The sequence below is a fragment of the Labrus mixtus genome, chromosome 23 (assembly GCF_963584025.1).
Source record: "Labrus mixtus chromosome 23, fLabMix1.1, whole genome shotgun sequence".
In the NCBI taxonomy this organism is placed as follows: Eukaryota; Metazoa; Chordata; class Actinopteri; order Labriformes; family Labridae; genus Labrus; species Labrus mixtus.
This window is the reverse complement of record NC_083634.1, coordinates 20916193-20933692: the sequence shown is the minus strand read 5'-3', so window position 1 is coordinate 20933692 and position 17500 is coordinate 20916193. Positions and strand designations below refer to the sequence as shown.

Here is a 17500-nt window from a genome sequence, read left to right as displayed (position 1 = left end):
CTGTGTGTCTGTGTGTGTGTCTGTGTGTGTCTGTCTGTGTGTCTGTGTGTGTGTGTGTCTGTGTGTCTGTGTCTGTGTGTGTCTGTGTGTGTGTCTGTGTGTGTGTCTGTGTGTGTGTGTCTGTGTGTGTGTCTGTGTCTGTGTGTGTGTGTGTGTCTGTGTGTGTGTGTCTGTGTGTGTGTCTGTGTGTGTGTGTCTGTGTGTGTGTCTGTGTGTGTGTGTTTGTGTGTGTGTTTGTGTGTGTGTTTGTGTGTGTGTTTGTGTGTGTGTTTGTGTATGTGTCTGTGTCTGTGTGTGTGTGTGTGTGTGTTTGTGTGTGTGTTTGTGTGTGTGTTTGTGTGTGTGTCTGTGTGTTACCCTGATGTTCTGCAGGTTCCAGCACGTCTCCTTTATGTTCACACTGCGATCGAACGTCACCCAGCAGCGCCTGAAGAACCTGAAACAAACACAGAACATTTAGAGCGCCCCCTGCTGAATGGCTGCAGTATAGGTCATTAGCTCCGCCTCCTCATCATGCTGATTTATTTTTTAATTGTTATTCCAATGATCCGTTAATTATTGGATGTAAATTAATGTCCAGAATGTCAAAACTGATGATCAGAAATGTCAGCTGGAGTCACCAGTTGAAGATACAATATGTAGATTCGGCCACCAGGGGGCGGCAAGGCTAGCGGGGAATCATGGGAGTTCTCTCTGCTTGTAGGAGCGCCTGCTGAGAAACAGAGTGACTCACCTCCTCTCGGGCTGAGGGTCAGACAGCGCCACCCGCAGGAAGCCTGGATACCTGCGACACAACTGAACACATCCATCAAGTTAGTATGAGTGTGTGTTTGTGTACAGGTGTGTTAGTGTACAGGTGTGTGTGTTTGTGTACAGGTGTGTTAGTGTACAGGTGTGTGTGTTTGTGTACAGGTGTGTTAGTGTGTAGGTGTGGGTGTGTACAGGTGTGTGTGTGTACAGGTGTGTGTGTTTGTGTACAGGTGTTTGTGTACAGGTGTGTGTGTTTGTGTGTGTTTGTGTACAGGTGTGTGTGTTTGTGTGTGTTTGTGTACAGGTGTGTGTGTTTGTGTGTGTTTGTGTACAGGTGTGTGGGTGTGTGTAAGGGTGTGTTTGTGTACAGGTGTGTGTGTTTGTGTGTGTTTGTGTACAGGTGTGTGTGTTTGTGTGTGTTTGTGTACAGGTGTGTGTGTTTGTGTACAGGTGTGTGTGTTTGTGTGTGTTTGTGTACAGGTGTGTGTGTTTGTGTACAGGTGTTTGTGTACAGGTGTGTGTGTTTGTGTATAGGTGTGTGTGTACAGGTGTTTGTGTACAGGTGTGTGTGTTTGTGTACAGGTGTGTTTGAGTACAGGTGTGTGTGTGTGTGTACAGGTGTGTGTGTACAGGTGTGTTTGTGTACAGGTGTGTGTGTGTGTACAGGTGTTTGTGTACAGGTGTGTGTGTTTGTGTATAGGTGTGTGTGTACAGGTGTTTGTGTACAGGTGTGTGTGTTTGTGTACAGGTGTGTTTGAGTACAGGTGTGTGTGTGTGTGTACAGGTGTGTGTGTACAGGTGTGTTTGTGTACAGGTGTGTGTGTGTGTACAGGTGTGTTTGTGTACAGGTGTGTTTGTGTACAGGTGTGTGTGTGTGTACAGGTGTGTTTGTGTACAGGTGTGTGTGTGTACAGGTGTGTTTGTGTACAGGTGTGTTTGTGTACAGGTGTGTGTGTGTGTACAGGTGTGTGTGTGTACAGGTGTGTGTGTGTGTACAGGTGTGTGTTTGTGTACAGGTGTGTGTGTGTACAGGTGTGTTTGTGTACAGGTGTGTGTGTACAGGTGTGTGTGTGTGTGTACAGGTGTGTGTGTGTACAGGTGTGTGTGTGTGTGTGTGTACAGGTGTGTTTGTGTACAGGTATGTGTGTGTACAGGTGTGTGTGTGTACAGGTATGTTTGTGTACAGGTGTGTGTGTACAGGTGTGTGTGTGTGTGTACAGGTGTGTGTGTGTGTACAGGTGTGTGTGTGTACAGGTGTGTGTGTGTGTGTACAGGTGTGTTTGTGTACAGGTATGTGTGTGTACAGGTGTGTGTGTGTACAGGTGTGTGTGTGTGTACAGGTATGTTTGTGTACAGGTGTGTGTGTGTGTACAAGTGTGTGTGTGTGTGTACAGGTGTGTGTGTACAGGTGTGTGTGTTTGTTCTTACATTTGTAATCTCCTCCTTGGACACCTCGGGGGGGATGCTCCTGATGAACAAGGATGTGGTGAGGTGGAGGGGGCGGGGCTTGGCTGGAGCCTCCTTCTCTCTCTCCTTCCCTCGCTCCTTCCCCCGCTCTTTCCGCCGCTTACCACTCTCTCCATCCTCCTCCTCTTCCTCCTTCTCCTCCTCGTCTTCCTCCTTCTCTCCGTCAGAGTGGGAGGAGTCCGAGTCCGAGGCGCTGCCCTCGCCGCTGTCCACCGACACGCTGCGTTTCCTCTTCCTGCCCTGAAAAGAAGGGGGCGGGGTTAAACCCACTGTCATCATTCAGAGCAGTGAAGAACAGAGGAGTGACTCACTTTCTTTGTGGTCTCTTCTTCCTCCTCCTCCTCCCCCTCTTCTTCTTCTTCTTCGTCCTCCTCCTCCTCCTTCTTCTTCCTCTTCTTCTTCTTCTTCCTCTTCCTCTTCTTCTTCTTCTTCTCCTCCTCCTCCTCCTCCTCCTCTCCCTCCTCCTCCTCCTCCTCCTCCTCTTCCTCGTCCCCGTTCTGCTTTGCTTCTTCGTCACAGTCCTGGGATGGAGACAGAACGTCACAGTGTCTCCCTCTGCGACGGTTCATTTCAAATCAAAAGTTTATTCGTTCATCGACCTCGTACTGACCTTCTCAGAGTCTTTCACCTCGCCCGTCTCTCCGCTCTTCGTCTCGTCTGTCCGACTCCCCGTCGACTCGGCGCTGGTCTGAGCACTCGCGTTTCCTCCGCTGGATTCTGTCTGACTCTTCTCTCCTCCTCCTACACTGCTGGCCTCCCCCCCGGACGCTGCAGTGGACGTTGGTACCTCCAGGACCTGCAGGTCAAGGTCTGTCCCTCCCTCCATCTTTATTACCGCTGCATAGAGAGAGAGAGAGAGAGCGAGAGAGAGAGAGAGAAAAGGGGAGTGAGAACTTCATTACCCACAATCCACTGCCAACATCAAAAGTGTTCATATTTGGCAGAGAGGGTGGAAAAGTGGAGCTAGAGGTTAAGTGACACCTAGAAGCTCCCAGCTGTCACTCAAAGAGGCCACGCCCCCTAATTAAACATCCCTTTAAGACTTAATATAATGTAAACAGGTGAGTTGTATAAACATTCAGCCCGTACAGGTGAAGAGAGAAATGAGATCTAGAGACCCAAACTGTTTTTGTACCAGGATGTAAACATGTTTATTTTAACATAGAGCTCTATGGGGACTGACTCACTGCAGGAGACAGACTCTAGTGGACACTGGAGGAACTGCAGTTAGGACTTAATTTCAGTACAAGTTTCAGCTTTATCTCAGTCATGTCCCAAAACGTGCCTCTCTCTCTCTCTGTCTCTAACTCTCTCTCTCTCTTACTCGCTCGCTCTCTTTCTGTGTACCTGCGTCCAGCAGTTTGATGATAGCGGGGGCGTGCTCCATATCAAGGGACATGTTTTCCATCCAGTGGTTGTCGAGCAGGAAGAGGAAGACGCCCAGCCGGGTCTTGAGGGCCGCCAGAGACTCCGCCTTCTTCGCTGTGATGTCATCAGGGTGGTACTTGGAGCGGAACCACTCCTGGTCTTTGTGCTGGAGGAAGAAGTCCTGCAGCTGCTGCCGCCTGAAGTCCAGTTTGTACTGATTGTAGCGTTTCACAGACTCCGTCTCGTCCACGCTGTCCTCCATGTTCAGCAGAAACTCCTGCAGACAGACGCACGGACACAAAGAGCTCAGACAACACCTCACTTCACCGGCCGGCGTCCCAAACACACACACTGCACACTCACCTTAAAGCTCCTCATGACGGGAGGACCAGGAGGAGGGAGGTCCGGGTCCATCATCCCCAACCTGACACACACATTACAAGAAGAGTTTATGTACAGAAAATTAAACTGAAACATGTTCATTCAACATCGTCTCTAATCCTCATGTCGGCCATTTTGACACGACTCACAGGGCCGGGTCAACCAGAACGATTCAACGATACGATCTTTGTCATAATAATCAACAATAGCTTTATAAGAAAAACTAAACGATTTGAGGTCATTAAAAATAAGAACAAATGCTGGGCAACTCCTTTTGTTGCCGCGGTAACAAACGTGTATCGATATCGAGTTCTGCAGTAACGAGTCCTAAACCCCAGAAAATTAGTTTTCATTGTAGCACGCCGCACATGGAAACTCGTCCACTGGATGGAAGATTTGTGGCGGTGACGTTGAGCACGCTCACCTGCCCTGCAGCGGGTGACCTCCATGATGTGGATGGAGGTGGTGGGGGAGGTCCGGATGCCAGCCCTGAGGCCCCGCCCCTGGAAATGGAGCCCCGCCTCCTCCATACGGCATGTCGTAGCGGTACGGCTCCCCCCGGTGGTCGTCCCTGGAACATGTAAAACATTAATAAGAGGAAGGGGAACACTCACATGAGACGCGGGGTGGGGGGGGGGGGGGGGGGGGACGGACACTGACCAGTCTCTCCTCATGCGTTTGTGCTGCGGGCTGATGTGTCGGGGGGGAGAAAACCTCTCTCTGCGACCACGATCGTAATCCCGCCTCCTCTCTCTGCCACGCTCCCAGTCCCTGATCACACACACACAATATTTAAACACACCTGTCACACACATTGTTTTTTGTCTGTGCGCTCAGGTGTGTGTGTGTGTGTACCTGTCGGGCCAGTCGTCCCTCCTCCTCTCCTCTCTCTCTCTCGACCGCTCCATGTCGCTCCTCTCTCTCCTGAACTTGTCCCGCCTCCTCCTGTCGAACTCGTCATCGCTGTCCCCCATTGGACTAATAAAAGAAGAAACAGGTGAGTCTATGAGACAAGAGACTGCAGGGTGAAGACGGTACAGATCGGGGATCGCTGCGTCCATCGCCCGGTGACGTTTCGCTTTCAATCTGACTGTCACAGAGGCGTAATGGGGGGGGAACCTGTAGAGGTTGTAACACAGACGTTACAGAGACGTAACAGAGACGTTACAGAGACGTAACAGAGACGTTACAGAGACGTTACAGAGACGTTACAGAGACGTAACAGAGACGTAACAGAGACGTTACAGAGACGTAACAGAGACGTTACAGAGACGTTACAGAGACGTAACAGAGACGTTACAGAGACGTAACACAGACGGGATCAGCTGAGTCAGTGGTGGACTGAGCGGAGCACTGTGTGTATCACAGGAAAACCATGTGATATCAGAATGTGTTCTTACTGCTTTTTAATTTTCAAGGCAGCATTTTAAACTCATGAATACCTACTAACTTAATGATGATGGTCTCCATATTATTGATGATGATGATGGTAATGACGATGGTTTTTGTTTGATAACGACGACTTATAAGATGGTTTCTATACTGATTAGAGCTCTCAAGAACTGCCCTCAATGTTGTGCTTTGCCTCTGGTCACTTCCTGTCAGCACCTGTGTGTCCAATCAGACTCAAAGCTGATCGTTTGCTCTTACTGACATTGTTCCCTTTTTTCTAGATCCTTGCTTGTGTTGTTCTTACTCTCTGATGTACGTCGCTTTGGATAAAAGCGTCTGATATCTGAATTGTAGGATTGTAAACAGGTCAGAGTATCGTCCAATCAGGTGGCCCGGAGTCTTCTGGGACAGATTCATGTGGATTTGACTTTAAACTGACTTTGTTTTTGATAATTCTTTACAGTAAATTACATAGAGATACAGATGTATATTGTGTATCAACGAGAGGTTTTAAGTCATGACCTCTCCCAGCTCTACCTCAAACACTTGATATTTAAATAGGTCATGACCTCTCCCAGCTCTACCTCAAACACTTGATATTTAAACAAATGATGTGACTGATATCAGGCTGCAGAACATGAACTGTGTTTAACAAATAATCAATTAAAATAAAGTTTCTGTTTTTCACCTCAGCTGTTTGAATCTCTGAACATTTAAATGTGAGAGAAGAAACTAAAATGTAATCATTAATGAGAGAAACAGCTGATTGACCCCGGAGACACGAAGCTAACAACATGTTAGCTTCTTCTGCTACATTAGCATTCAATACTTCTAATAAATCTGCGGCTTAATGAGACAATAACATAAAGTTATAAAGAAGGAAATCACAAGTAGGACACAAACATTTAACTCCACATGATGCTAAAGCTAACGTTAGCATAAAGCCTCACTTCAGCTGGCTGAAGCTAACAGCGGCTAATGAGCTAGTTAGCATCAGGAGCTAGCCTCTCCTGCTAAATCCCGCGCAAAAAAAGCGCTTTAATCCGCAGCAGTTCATGTTCGCTTTAATAAAAACTGTAAATAAGCATCAACACGGGGTTTATTCAAGTGTTTTACCTGAAGCTGCGCTGCTTTAACACACAGAATTAGCTCGTCAGCTAACGAAACAACACAATGATCCCGCCGACAGTCCGAGATCTCCGGGACAAAACGAGATTTCAGGGCTGCGTCACTTCCGCTACAGGTTTTGTAGTTTAAAAAGACGTGGAGGCGACACCTGGCGGCCGGGAGGGGAATAACAGGGACAGATGTTTTATATTATATTTTTTACTTTATTCAAAACGAGAAATGAAAAAAAAACAGATATTTATAACGGAATGATTAAAAGAATAAAATAAATAAATTCAAAAAGGTCTAAAAAACAAACAATGATTGAAACATAGTGGAACGTATTAATTATATTCAATAATTAAAAACAAATCAGACAAAAAAGCGCAAAAGGGAAAAGTAAGAGACGTTATCAAAACAGCTTCAGTTTAGGATGGACACCCCCCCCCCCCCCCCCCCCCCCCCAATGCAGCTGGGCCCCACAAAGCCCCCCACGCCTTATGGGAGGACTAATGTGGACCAGCAGAGTTTTAAATTTGATGCGAGCAGTAACTGGGAGCCAGTGTAAGGAGATGAACAGCGGAGTGACATGACATGAAAACCTCAGGAAGTTTTCATTTCTATTTCCTCTGACCCACGATGATTGGTCGACAGTGTTGAAGGTTTATGACCTCTCAGGTAATCTGCTGATGAGTCAGAGCAGGGGACTAAAGAGCGGCTTCCTCTCAGACTCTCAGACATCAGCATTGTTTGGCGTTTTTCACTCTCCCGGTTGAACTTTCATGACATTTGTTTTACCCTGTCTTTAAATAAATCTGAACTTTTCTACCGGCCTGTTTTTATCAGTAGAACCTGAACATGAAATGATTTTCACTCTTTTAAAACCACAATGACACGATAAGTCTTATTGAATACAGATGTTTCTCATAGCAAGAAGGACCTTTTGACTTGAACCGCCTCATTACCCTGATAGTTTACAGCCTCAATCAAGACCTCTAACTGTTTCATGATGATCCAGCTCACTATCAGGAGCAGAATCTAAAGTTAGAAGGAGGACATACTTACTGCTGCATTGTTGTCAGAGAAGCCAGCACTTCAACATGTTTCCTTAATGATCAGATAGTAAGATACCTTTATCATCTCACTCTCTACACATCTCACTGATTGGTCCTTTAAAAACAATCAAACACTGAAGTTTACTAAACTGTACTTTGATTTCAGGTTATTTTTCTTTAAGCCGTGAAGTCTGTAAAGTGTATTTTTACTTTTTCATAATTTTAATAGCCAGATTTGATTATTAATAGACTTTTGGAGAGGGATCCTAAAATACCGCGAGAACACGACGTGTGTACGAGATCTAGTCGGCTAGCTTTGTTTGGGTTTACGGTCTTCGGGTTGGTTCTGAATCTGGAGTGAAAATGCACCAAGTCGAGGTTTGCCAACCGCCCATGAAGCTGAAAGAAGAAGAAGAAGAGTCCAGAGTGAGTGAAGGAGCGGACGGAGGAGAGAAGGAGGAGAAGGAGGAGAAGGAGAAGGAGGAGAAGGAGGAGCACAGAGGACAGACAGCCGGCTCCAGCTCCGATAGCCCGGATGTTCAGGTCAGTGTTTCTCGGCTTCTTCCCCGATCTCCCCCCTTCATTCTGTTCATACACATCCCATCCTGAACATGTTTCATCCACTGAATATCTCAAGTAGAGCTCCGGAGATTAAAAAAAAAAAAAAAAAAAACCTCCACACCAGAAAAACGCGGGAGCAGGCCTCAGCAGGGGGGTTTCCTGACTCCCGGAGACCGGCTCAGAGGCGCTGCGGGCCGGGGAGGCGCCGAGCGGGGAGCCCGGTGTTTCCTTTAGGGGTCATGTCACGTAAAGAAGACCTTCACAGTGCTGTGGAATATGTTTGTATGTGGTTTTCTTACATTCAGAGGATTCCCCCCCCCCCCCAGTGACACACATGAGCCCCTTAATGCTCCACATTACTGCATCATTGTGGATAAATTAGGGCTTTACGATTTTCTACCCACGATCATGAAAACGTAATAATCGAGATCAAGCGATTTCTGTGCCGTCGGCCTTATTGCACCGTTAACATCACCGTTTCTCTGTGATAAACAATTTAAAGTGTTTTCTTTACCAAGCAGCAACCTCCAGTGTTTAAAAAGTGTAAAATCCTGCAGTTCCTGGAGTGTCCACTAGAGGCTGAAGTGTAAAATCCTGCAGTTCCTGGAGTGTCCACTAGAGGCTGGCTGCAGAAGCACAGGAAGTCACATACACACCCATTCTAAAAAGCCTGTTTTTACAGCAGAGATTAACATGTTTACAGCCTGGTTCAAAAAACCAAATAGGTGTGATTAGCTCATGTCTCGATGGACACACACTGTACGGGGGGTGAATGTTTTGATGACTCATCAGTTTTGATTTGATGAAGGATAAGAGTTATTCACAATAAGGCGTGTAGCTGACCTGATTGACAGGTGGGCGCGGTGTAACGGTTTGTCAGGAGGTTTAAAACCCGCCTCAGCTGAATAAGAACCGGACTCACGTTGAGCAGACAGAAACATTTCAATACCACATGTTTTAAAACAATCAGGATACAGATCTGGTAACCATGACAACCCTCACCCACCAGCACCTGGTGTTAGCAGGGAAGGCTAAAGGTCGTAGCAAGACTCAAAGACATTTGGGGCCAGCTGTGGCTCAGTGGTAGAGTCGGTCGTCTCTCAACTGGAAGGTTTGGGGTTCGATCCCCATCTCCGTCAGCCACATGTCCGATGTGTCCTCGAGTGAGACATTTAACCCCAAGTTGCTCCTGCTGCTTCGTTGGCGGCATATGAATATATTTCAGATACCCCCATGACATTCTAACGATCCACGATTGTAATTTCAGGTATCAACAAACCATGGGCCCATCGAAGGGGTGACCTGGGGTTGTACCCCCCCTCCCCCTCCCATAATCTGATGACTTACTTACATCCTATGAGTCAAAAGGCTTCAGTGAGCTTCCTCCTCCATGTTGCCCTTCTTCTCTCCGTCACAGGTTATATATTTTCAAGCTCGTCTGTCACGGTGAGACGCCGGGCGGTTTTGGTTCTCCCGGGTTTCCTTTGGGCGTACTCACAAAATTGGGACAGTACTTACGCTGAAAAATCTGTCTTGTTCATGGTTAGGACATTCCTTCAAATGTAGCTCCATTGAAAGTCAGGAAGACTTGTGTTCCATCATGGTCACATCTGTCCAATAATGCTGCTCCACTTCCTCATCGTTAGCCAATCGTATCGCTGCTGTCTTTTTAAATATAGAATTGTCTTCCAACATTTAATTTATGCCCTCGTTACGTTCGACCCTCCACCTCCTCAGATCACAGCATCAGCCATCTTATATATATATATATATATATATATATATATAGATAGATAGGAACTTTATTAATCCCTTGGGAAGGTTCCCTCAGGAAATTCAGATTCCAGCAGCAGGTAACACCAAAGGATAGAACAGCACACAGATACAAAACACTCTTCTCATCAACCCCCAGCCTTCATAGTTCAATCAGCTTCTTCATCCCGTCAGTTTCATACGACACCTTCAGATAACACCTCCACCTTCTGTCTGGACTACATGTGGGGGGTGAAGGTCAGGGCAGACCTCTTTGATCACCACGTCCCTGTAGAGTTCAAGCGCCAAAGATTCTCTGACAAACATTCAATATCACATATTTCACTCGTTTTCTCGTCTCTCCTGATCGACATGGCTTTGGGTGCTCGGGTCTACTCGGTCCCTGGTGACGATAGTTTTGCTCTTTCAGTAACTATACTTTTTTTTAAAATAGGGTGGTGTTGTTAGTGCCATGTCCAACCCCACCCTGCCTGGTGTGCTAGAGTTTTGTGTTTGGTTCCTGACCCAAGACCAATCTGGTAAGGTTGACCATACTAGGAGGGCCAAAGGACACTCTCCTTAAATGTTTCCTTTGATTGCATTTGACTGGATATTGGGCTTTTTGTTTGTATGTAAAGGGAGAGCTTGAGTGTCCTGGAAGGTGCCCTTTTTTTATTTTGCAAACAGCCAAGTGTAACTGTACCTTTTTTAATGGAAAGTACAGCCTTCTGTGTGGGTCAGGTTCCAGTACGACATCTCACTAACACTTTCTTCCTGTGTCGGTCTGTTTCTACAGGACTGCAAAGAAGAAAAGGACCTCGACAGTCCCGACTCTCCGGACTGCGGCATCTCAGCCCTGACGTCAGCATTATTAAAGGATCACACGGCATACACTGGGATAAGCTGTGATGAGTGTGGGAAAACTTTCAAAAGACCGGGTGCCCTAAAAGTCCATCAGCGCATCCACACAGGAGAGAAACCATACGGCTGTGACCAATGCGATGCTAAATTTTCTCAATTGGGAAACCTAAAGGGACACCAGCTCATTCACACCGGAGAGAAACGGTTCACGTGTGATAAATGTGGGAAAAATTTTGATTCATCGAGTCATTTGAAGGTTCATCAGCGCATTCACACTGGAGAGAAACCGTACAGCTGTGACCAATGTGACGCTAAATTCACTCAATTAGGACACTTAAGGGGACACCAGCGCATTCACACTGGAGAGAAACCATTCAGCTGTGATACTTGCGAGAAAGCCTTTCACACATCGAGTGCCCTAAAAGCCCATCAGCGCACTCACAGTGGAGAGAAACCATACACCTGTGATGAATGTAAGAAAACTTTTTACACACCAAGTGCCCTAAAAGCCCATCAGCTCATTCACACTGGAGAGAAACCGTACAGTTGTGACCAATGTGGGAAAGGTTTTAGATCGGCAAAGTGCCTGAAAGTCCATCAACATGTTCACACGGGTGTGAAACCATACAGCTGTGACCAGTGCAAGGAAGGGTTCACTCGATTACCTAGCTTAAAAGCACACCAGCGTATTCACTCCGGAGAGAAACCATTCAAGTGTGACGAGTGTGGGAAATCGTATGCTACAGCACGCAAACTGACGGTTCATCAGCGCGTTCACTCTAAGGAGGAATACTACCGGTGTGACGAGTGTGGGAAACTGTACATGACATCAGACGAACTTAGTGCTCATCAGCGCACTCACACCGGAGGGAAAATATTGAACTGTGACCAATGTGGGAAGTTGTTTGACAAACCAAGTGCCCTGAAGGTCCATCAGCTCGTTCACACCGGAGAGAAACAGTACATTTGTGATCAGTGTGGGAAGGGTTTTACTAAATTAGGTCTCCTTAACGTCCACCAGCGTGTTCACACTGGGGAGAAACCATACAGCTGTGACTTCTGTGGGAAAGCTTTCAGTTCATCGTGCAGACGTAGAGATCACATGCACATTCATACTGGAGAGAGACCATACCGCTGCGACAAATGTGGGAAAGCCTTTGCCGGCCGAACCACCCTACACAGGCATCGGCTTACTCACACCGGAGAGAAACCGTTCCGCTGTGTTCAATGTAGGAAATCTTTCACCAAAAAATCCAGTTTGAAGCTTCACCGACGCATTCACACGGGAGAGAAACCCTTCAGCTGTGACTTTTGTGAGAAATCCTTCAGCGCGCGCGGAAATCTGGAAATCCACCGACGTCTGCACACCGGAGAGAACCCGTTCAGCTGTGACTTTTGCGAGAAATCCTTCAGAGCGCGCGGGAATCTACAAATCCACAGACGCATTCACACCGGAGAGAAACCTTACAGCTGTGACAAATGCAAAGCAGCGTTCACTCAGTCGGGTAGCTTAAAGATACACCAGCGTGTTCACACCTGAGCGAGGTCACACTGACCAGCTGAGTGAATTTTCAGATCACAAACACCCTCACACAGTATTGTAAACATTATTCTAAGTCGAGCTTCATGCCCTGACTGTTTGTATATATGTTAATGTCATGCTCTTGTAATCAGCTCTTAAGTTTTCCTTCCTGTATCTACATTTCTGCTGAAGTTAATCCACAGTGAGCGACGAGGGGCAGCAGGGACTCTTTGCTTGTGCTGTCTCTGTGATGGAAATAAAAGTTTATATCAAATGACCGATTTTTGTCTCTTTACCTCTGAGGATAGATTTCTACAGTAAACAGTTAATTTTTTTACCCTAAAAATTAAACCTACAGTTTCACATGTATGTGTCTCTAGTCCGTCAACAAACCCCCCAATGATGAGAAAAGTCCATCCTCTCCGTCTTCTGCCTGCTCCACTTTTCAGAAAATGTGTGCTCAAACAGGCCGTTTGGAGATTTTCCCTTCATGACATCACAAAGGGCAGTAGCCCCTCCCCCAGGTGGGTGACACTCCCACAGCTAGGTGTTTGTTCTGCCCTCTGAGTCTGCCTTCCACCGTAAACAATAGGACATGGAGCGAGAAAGACTGAGTACACCCGAGTCCTTCCAGAGAGGGGGTGTGGTCAGACACAGCTCATTTACATATTTAAAGGTACAGACACAGAAACAGCCTGTTCTGAGCAGGGCTGAAATAGTCCGGAAACATTTGAAGCAGCTCTTGATTCGTTCAACAGACACTCATGAAGAAATATACATAAATGATTCCACTACTGTTACATCTTTATTCACATACATGACGTTAATGACTTCTTAACTCTTCACAGTTTAAAATAAGTTGATCATTACAAACTGTTCATGAGCTCAGGGAGAAGAAAAGAGGGTCTGAAGAGGTCTGAATGTCCGGGTTAGTGTTTGTGACGCAGAGAGAGAGCAGACTGAGTCAGTCCATGTTCAGGATCTGCTGAGAGATCAGTGGGAGGTCTTCTGATTGGTTTGTCGAGTGGAGGAGGCGGGGCCAGACACCTGGAGGTAGAGAAGGGAAGTTTAGGATCGACGTGAGTCACTTTCACACATGCAGAGATCTTCCTGATCTGACGTGACCCTCACAGTGTGACGTTTCCCCTGTGGGACGGGACGAGGGTCTCACAATCTGAACTAAAGAGTGGAGAAGAACAGGAAGTTGGAGGTTTCCTGCTTGTCCCCCCACCTGTGATGAGACCCCTCCTCCTCTTTGCTTTGACTTGAATCACCTGTTTGTGTTTGCTCACCTGTCCTCCTCCTCCTCCTCGACCCCGTCCTCGTCCAGAGAAGACGGTGGTCAGTCCTTTGTGCGCGGGGACATGTCGGAGGGAACGAGTCCTCGAGTGCTTCAGCTCTGACAGGAGCTCGGGGCTGGACAGAGACAGAGACAGACGAGCTGCACACAAACAGACAAATACCAACAAGTTAATGCTCAAGTATTCTACACTGAAGGTGTCTTCAACAAACCGCTGTGAGGGGAATTAAACAGATCACACTGCGAGCTAACGAGTGTTCTACAAGCAGCGGGGTTACATGACTGAGCGTTCGACCTGTCAGGATGAAAATATGTCGCTGTACGTCAGAAGAACGTGAGGAAGCCAATTTTTAATCACGTTTGAAATCTCATTATTTCACAAAAAAAAAAAGAAGTTATGCTTTTATTTTGAAATGCTGTACTGTCTCTTTATCTGAGAGTACTTTACTTGCTGTGTGCTTTTATTTTGAAATACAGTAAGGCCCTTCCAGTAGAGTTAGGTTAGGACATGAAGTTGAGCACAAAAACAGGAAGTGGTTAGGGATCCCAAAGTGAGGTCAAACAGCTCAAAGGAACAGTAACAAAGGTCAATGTGTGATGTCATAAGGTCAATGTGTGATGTCATAAGGTCAATGTGTGATGTCATCAGGTCAGTGTGTGATGTCATAAGGTCAGTGTGTGATGTCATAAGGTCAGTGTGTGATGTCATCAGGTCAGTGTGTGATGTCATGAGGTCAATGTGTGATGTCATCAGGTCAATGTGTGATGTCATCAGGTCAATGTGTGATGTCATGAGGTCAGTGTGTGATGTCATCAGGTCAGTGTGTGATGTCATGAGGTCAATGTGTGATGTCATCAGGTCAGTGTGTGATGTCATGAGGTCAATGTGTGATGTCATCAGGTCAGTGTGTGATGTCATCAGGTCAATGTATGATGTCATCAGGTCAATGTGTGATGTCATGAGGTCAGTGTGTGATGACATAAGGTCAATGTGTGATGTCATGAGGTCAATGTGTGATGTCATGAGGTCAGTGTGTGATGTCATGAGGTCAATGTGTGATGTCATGAGGTCAGTGTGTGATGTCATAAGGTCAATGTGTGATGTCATGAGGTCAGTGTGTGATGTCATGAGGTCAGTGTGTGATGTCATCAGGTGGATATTACTGTCTGAGAGTTTGTTAAAGTGAAATGAGACATTCAAAGATGCAGCAGTGAGACCACAGGGAGACACTGAGGACGAGTATCTACGGAGAGCCTGAAGGGACAAACATGAGAATAATGTGATGAACTTGTTAAAGCTGACAGCGCTAAAATAAACACGTGGAGGATGTGATGCGATGTTAATCTGACTCTGAATAAATAAAAAAGACCCCGACATCGACCCAAACACTCCTCAACACCTGCTCGGGTTATTCTAACGTGACGTCACCTCGTCTGTTGTCGAAGCAGGGAGAGGAGGACGAGGAGGACGAGGAGCTGCCGGGGGAGGAGGTGGGTGCAGGGCTGAAGGGGGACGGCAGAGGTGAGGAGGGGGTGACGGGGGAGGGGGAGTGTGTTTCACTGGATTCACCGACGTCCCTGTTGAACTGGAATCTGCTCTGACACTCTGAAGGAAAGAGAGAGAGAGAGAGGGAACATGTTTGTTTCTGTTTCTCTTCACTGACGTGTTCATGGCGTCTCCTAACCAGCTTAAAGAGACGGATGAAAAAAAAGATCATGGGACCAAACATCACCTCGCAGAAACTCGGCCTGTAGCTCTGGACTCTGCAGAGACAGATGAGGACGAAGAGGAGACGAGGAAGAGGAGAGGAGCTGAGTCCCTGAGGTAGATGATGATGATGAAGATGAAGACAGAGCTGGTGATGAGGAGGTCATGATGTTTGTCTGCAGTGGGCGGAGCTTAAAGGAGATTCAATCTGTTCGAAGCTGCAGTCAGAGAACTGACGACACCTGAATGCATCAAGAGGAAAACAGATTTAAACTCTTATGAAGTACAATGACCTGAAACGTTCCTTTTCCTCTGCAGTCAATCTGGATTTTTTTTATAGCTAATCTGTCTTTTAAATGATTTACATTTTTAATCGAGGTTATTCCCTAAATTTCAATAGTTAATCGATAAATAATTCCATTATTTTGCTTTTAAAGGAGCAGTCTGTAACTCTGACACCTAGTGTTTAAAATGGGTACTGCAGTCTAAATTCTAAACATCATAGAGAGCTGTCTCCCCCCCCTCTCTAGAGTCCATGCTCACACAGGTCACCATGTGGTGGACTCTGAAGCTTCAGTGTTTATCCAGCTCTGCATGGGTCTGTAAACCTTTCTGTGTTCTAACCTCTCTCCATTTTTCAAAAGCATCTCCAATATTGATCCTAGTTTGAGCACGTTTCTGCTCGTGGAGCTTATTAGAAACATGCAGAGGCTTTTTAGGTCGGGTACAATCACTTCTATCTGAACCACTTCTCTTGCCCGCTTCCATCGCTGCAACACCTGTTGACCTGATAACTGCTCTCATATCTGACAAACCGAGGGGTGTCCAAAACGGCCGTGTGGGGGGGTCTTAAAAGCGTCTACCTTCTCTGGTCCAAACAAATCCAGATCATTCAGGAGCAGAATCTAAAGTTAGCAGTGATGGAGTTGTTCGTCTTTCAACAGAAGGTCGGGGGTTCGATCCCCAGCTCCTGCAGCCACATGTCCAATGTGTCCTTGGGAGAGACACTTAACCCCGAGTTCTCCTGCGGCGTATAAACCACCTCATTTTTATTTCACTGAAACTCAGGATGATATCGTGTTGTGTTCGGTTTGTTCAGAGGTGAAAGTAGTTTGAATTTCTACGACCACAACCTCCATCACTTCACATAGTTCACCTCACCTCGGGGCGTCATGCGTCCTTTAATAAAATGTTTCAATATTGAAACACGATATCTCAAACAAACAGCCAGCCGACCACAAGGATGTTTGGAATGTCTTTTTGAATCACTTGTTATCCGTCCTGCCCCGATGCAAACGACATCTATAAAGTCAATTGATCGTCCCAGAACAATAAATCAACCACACGCTCAGAGGTAAAGAAGGACGAACACGCTAAGTGGCTAACCGTTCACATGGTCACCTCACACACATCGCCTGAGCGGCTGTCGGTCTTGTTGGAATTGAAACAGAATCATGAAACATCGCAGCAAACATCTTCCTACAATTCTACATTTCACTCTGCAGACTCTTTTCTCCAAAGCGACGTACATCAGAGAGTAAGAACAACACAAGCAAGGATCTAGAAAAAAGGGAACAATGTCAGTAAGAGCAAACGATCAGCTTTGAGTCTGATTGGACACACAGGTGCTGACAGGAAGTGACCAGAGGCAAAGCACAACATTGAGGGCAGTTCTTGAGAGCTCTAATCAGTATAGAAACCATCTTATAAGTCGTCGATATCAAACAAAAACCATCGTCATTACCATCATCATCATCAATAATATGGAGACCATCATCATTAAGTTAGTAGGTATTCATGAAAGAGCTGGGTCTTTAGCTTTTTCTTAAAGGTGCAGAGGGACTCTGCAGATCACATGGAGTTTGGAAGTTCATTCCACCACCGGGGGGCGACAGAGGAGAAGAGTCTAGTCAGCGTCTGCCAGAGTGCTGGACATCAGTCAGCTGGGGGAAGCTCGAGCTCACGTTAACTAGCAGCAATAAAAGAATCAGAATTGCTCTATTGGTCGGGTATGTTAACAGACACAGAAGGAACTTGACTTTGGTGAACTTTGCGCTCTTTGTACAGAAAGTAAAACATTAAATATCAACAAAAAACACAGAAAGGCAGCAGGGCTCGAAACACAACACAAAGCGACCTACAAGTTAACGATGAGACAAAGTGTTGTTTGAGATGTAGGCAGGTGTGTTTTCTTTCTGACTGGTTTTGATGGTTTTGGCAGGAAGCCGTCTGCCGGCCCACCTTCAGCCTCGAGGTCAGTCAGAATATTAACTACA

The 17500-nt window shown here is 46.4% G+C and overlaps 3 protein-coding genes and 1 long non-coding RNA gene across 6 annotated transcripts in view; 2 read left to right on the top strand and 2 right to left on the bottom strand.

The window, feature by feature from the left end:
• LOC132958099 (serrate RNA effector molecule homolog) overlaps nt 1-6585 on the bottom strand; it is a 10115-nt gene extending 3530 nt beyond the window's left edge. The window contains exons 1-11 of the mRNA XM_061030717.1: nt 6475-6585; nt 4822-4944; nt 4627-4737; nt 4391-4537; nt 3949-4009; nt 3565-3862; nt 2828-3054; nt 2529-2738; nt 2179-2457; nt 734-795; nt 358-436 (exon numbers count right to left, since the gene is read on the bottom strand). Of these exons, the coding sequence (XP_060886700.1) occupies nt 358-436; nt 734-795; nt 2179-2457; nt 2529-2738; nt 2828-3054; nt 3565-3862; nt 3949-4009; nt 4391-4537; nt 4627-4737; nt 4822-4940 (1593 nt within the window). The 5' untranslated portion in view covers nt 4941-4944; nt 6475-6585. The remainder of the gene's footprint in view (nt 1-357; nt 437-733; nt 796-2178; nt 2458-2528; nt 2739-2827; nt 3055-3564; nt 3863-3948; nt 4010-4390; nt 4538-4626; nt 4738-4821; nt 4945-6474) is intronic.
• Nucleotides 6586-7065: 480 nt separating this feature from the next.
• Nucleotides 7066-12494, top strand: LOC132958105 (zinc finger protein 271-like). Its single transcript, XM_061030723.1, has 2 exons — nt 7066-8063; nt 10630-12494. Exons 1-2 carry the CDS (start codon nt 7884-7886, stop codon nt 12232-12234), a joined length of 1785 nt encoding a protein of 594 aa, XP_060886706.1. The 5' UTR covers nt 7066-7883; the 3' UTR covers nt 12235-12494.
• Nucleotides 12495-13002: 508 nt separating this feature from the next.
• Nucleotides 13003-15492, bottom strand: LOC132958124 (uncharacterized). Of its 2 annotated transcripts, none has more exons than XM_061030747.1 (4): nt 15250-15492; nt 14946-15122; nt 13491-13657; nt 13003-13263 (listed from the first exon to the last, which is right to left on the bottom strand). In XM_061030747.1, the coding sequence occupies exons 1-4, from the start codon at nt 15389-15391 to the stop codon at nt 13210-13212; spliced, it is 540 nt and encodes a 179-aa protein (XP_060886730.1). In that variant the 5' UTR covers nt 15392-15492; the 3' UTR covers nt 13003-13209. The 2 variants fall into 2 exon arrangements, with proteins under 2 accessions (XP_060886730.1, XP_060886731.1); XM_061030748.1 differs by having other exon boundaries at nt 13509-13657; nt 15250-15491.
• Nucleotides 13715-14784, top strand: LOC132958129 (uncharacterized). Of its 2 annotated transcripts, none has more exons than XR_009666725.1 (2): nt 13715-14337; nt 14649-14784. It is a non-coding gene; the product is annotated as an uncharacterized LOC132958129 (long non-coding RNA). The 2 variants fall into 2 exon arrangements; XR_009666724.1 differs by having other exon boundaries at nt 13715-14421.
• Nucleotides 15493-17500: the final 2008 nt, after the last annotated feature.

Bases quoted from the DNA above. Each gene is read 5' to 3' on its own strand.
- LOC132958124 (XM_061030747.1), bottom strand. From the start codon at position 15,391: ATGACCTCCTCATCACCAGCTCTGTCTTCATCTTCATCATCATCATCT. The intron at 15,123-15,249 runs GTGATGTTTGGT...TCTTTCCTTCAG, and splicing joins ACAGGCCGAGTTTCTGCGAG to AGTGTCAGAGCAGATTCCAG. The intron at 13,658-14,945 runs GTGACGTCACGT...GTTTGTGTGCAG, and splicing joins CTGCTTCGACAACAGACGAG to CTCGTCTGTCTCTGTCTCTG.
- LOC132958105 (XM_061030723.1), top strand. From the start codon at position 7,884: ATGCACCAAGTCGAGGTTTGCCAACCGCCCATGAAGCTGAAAGAAGAA. The intron at 8,064-10,629 runs GTCAGTGTTTCT...CTGTTTCTACAG, and splicing joins CCGATAGCCCGGATGTTCAG to GACTGCAAAGAAGAAAAGGA.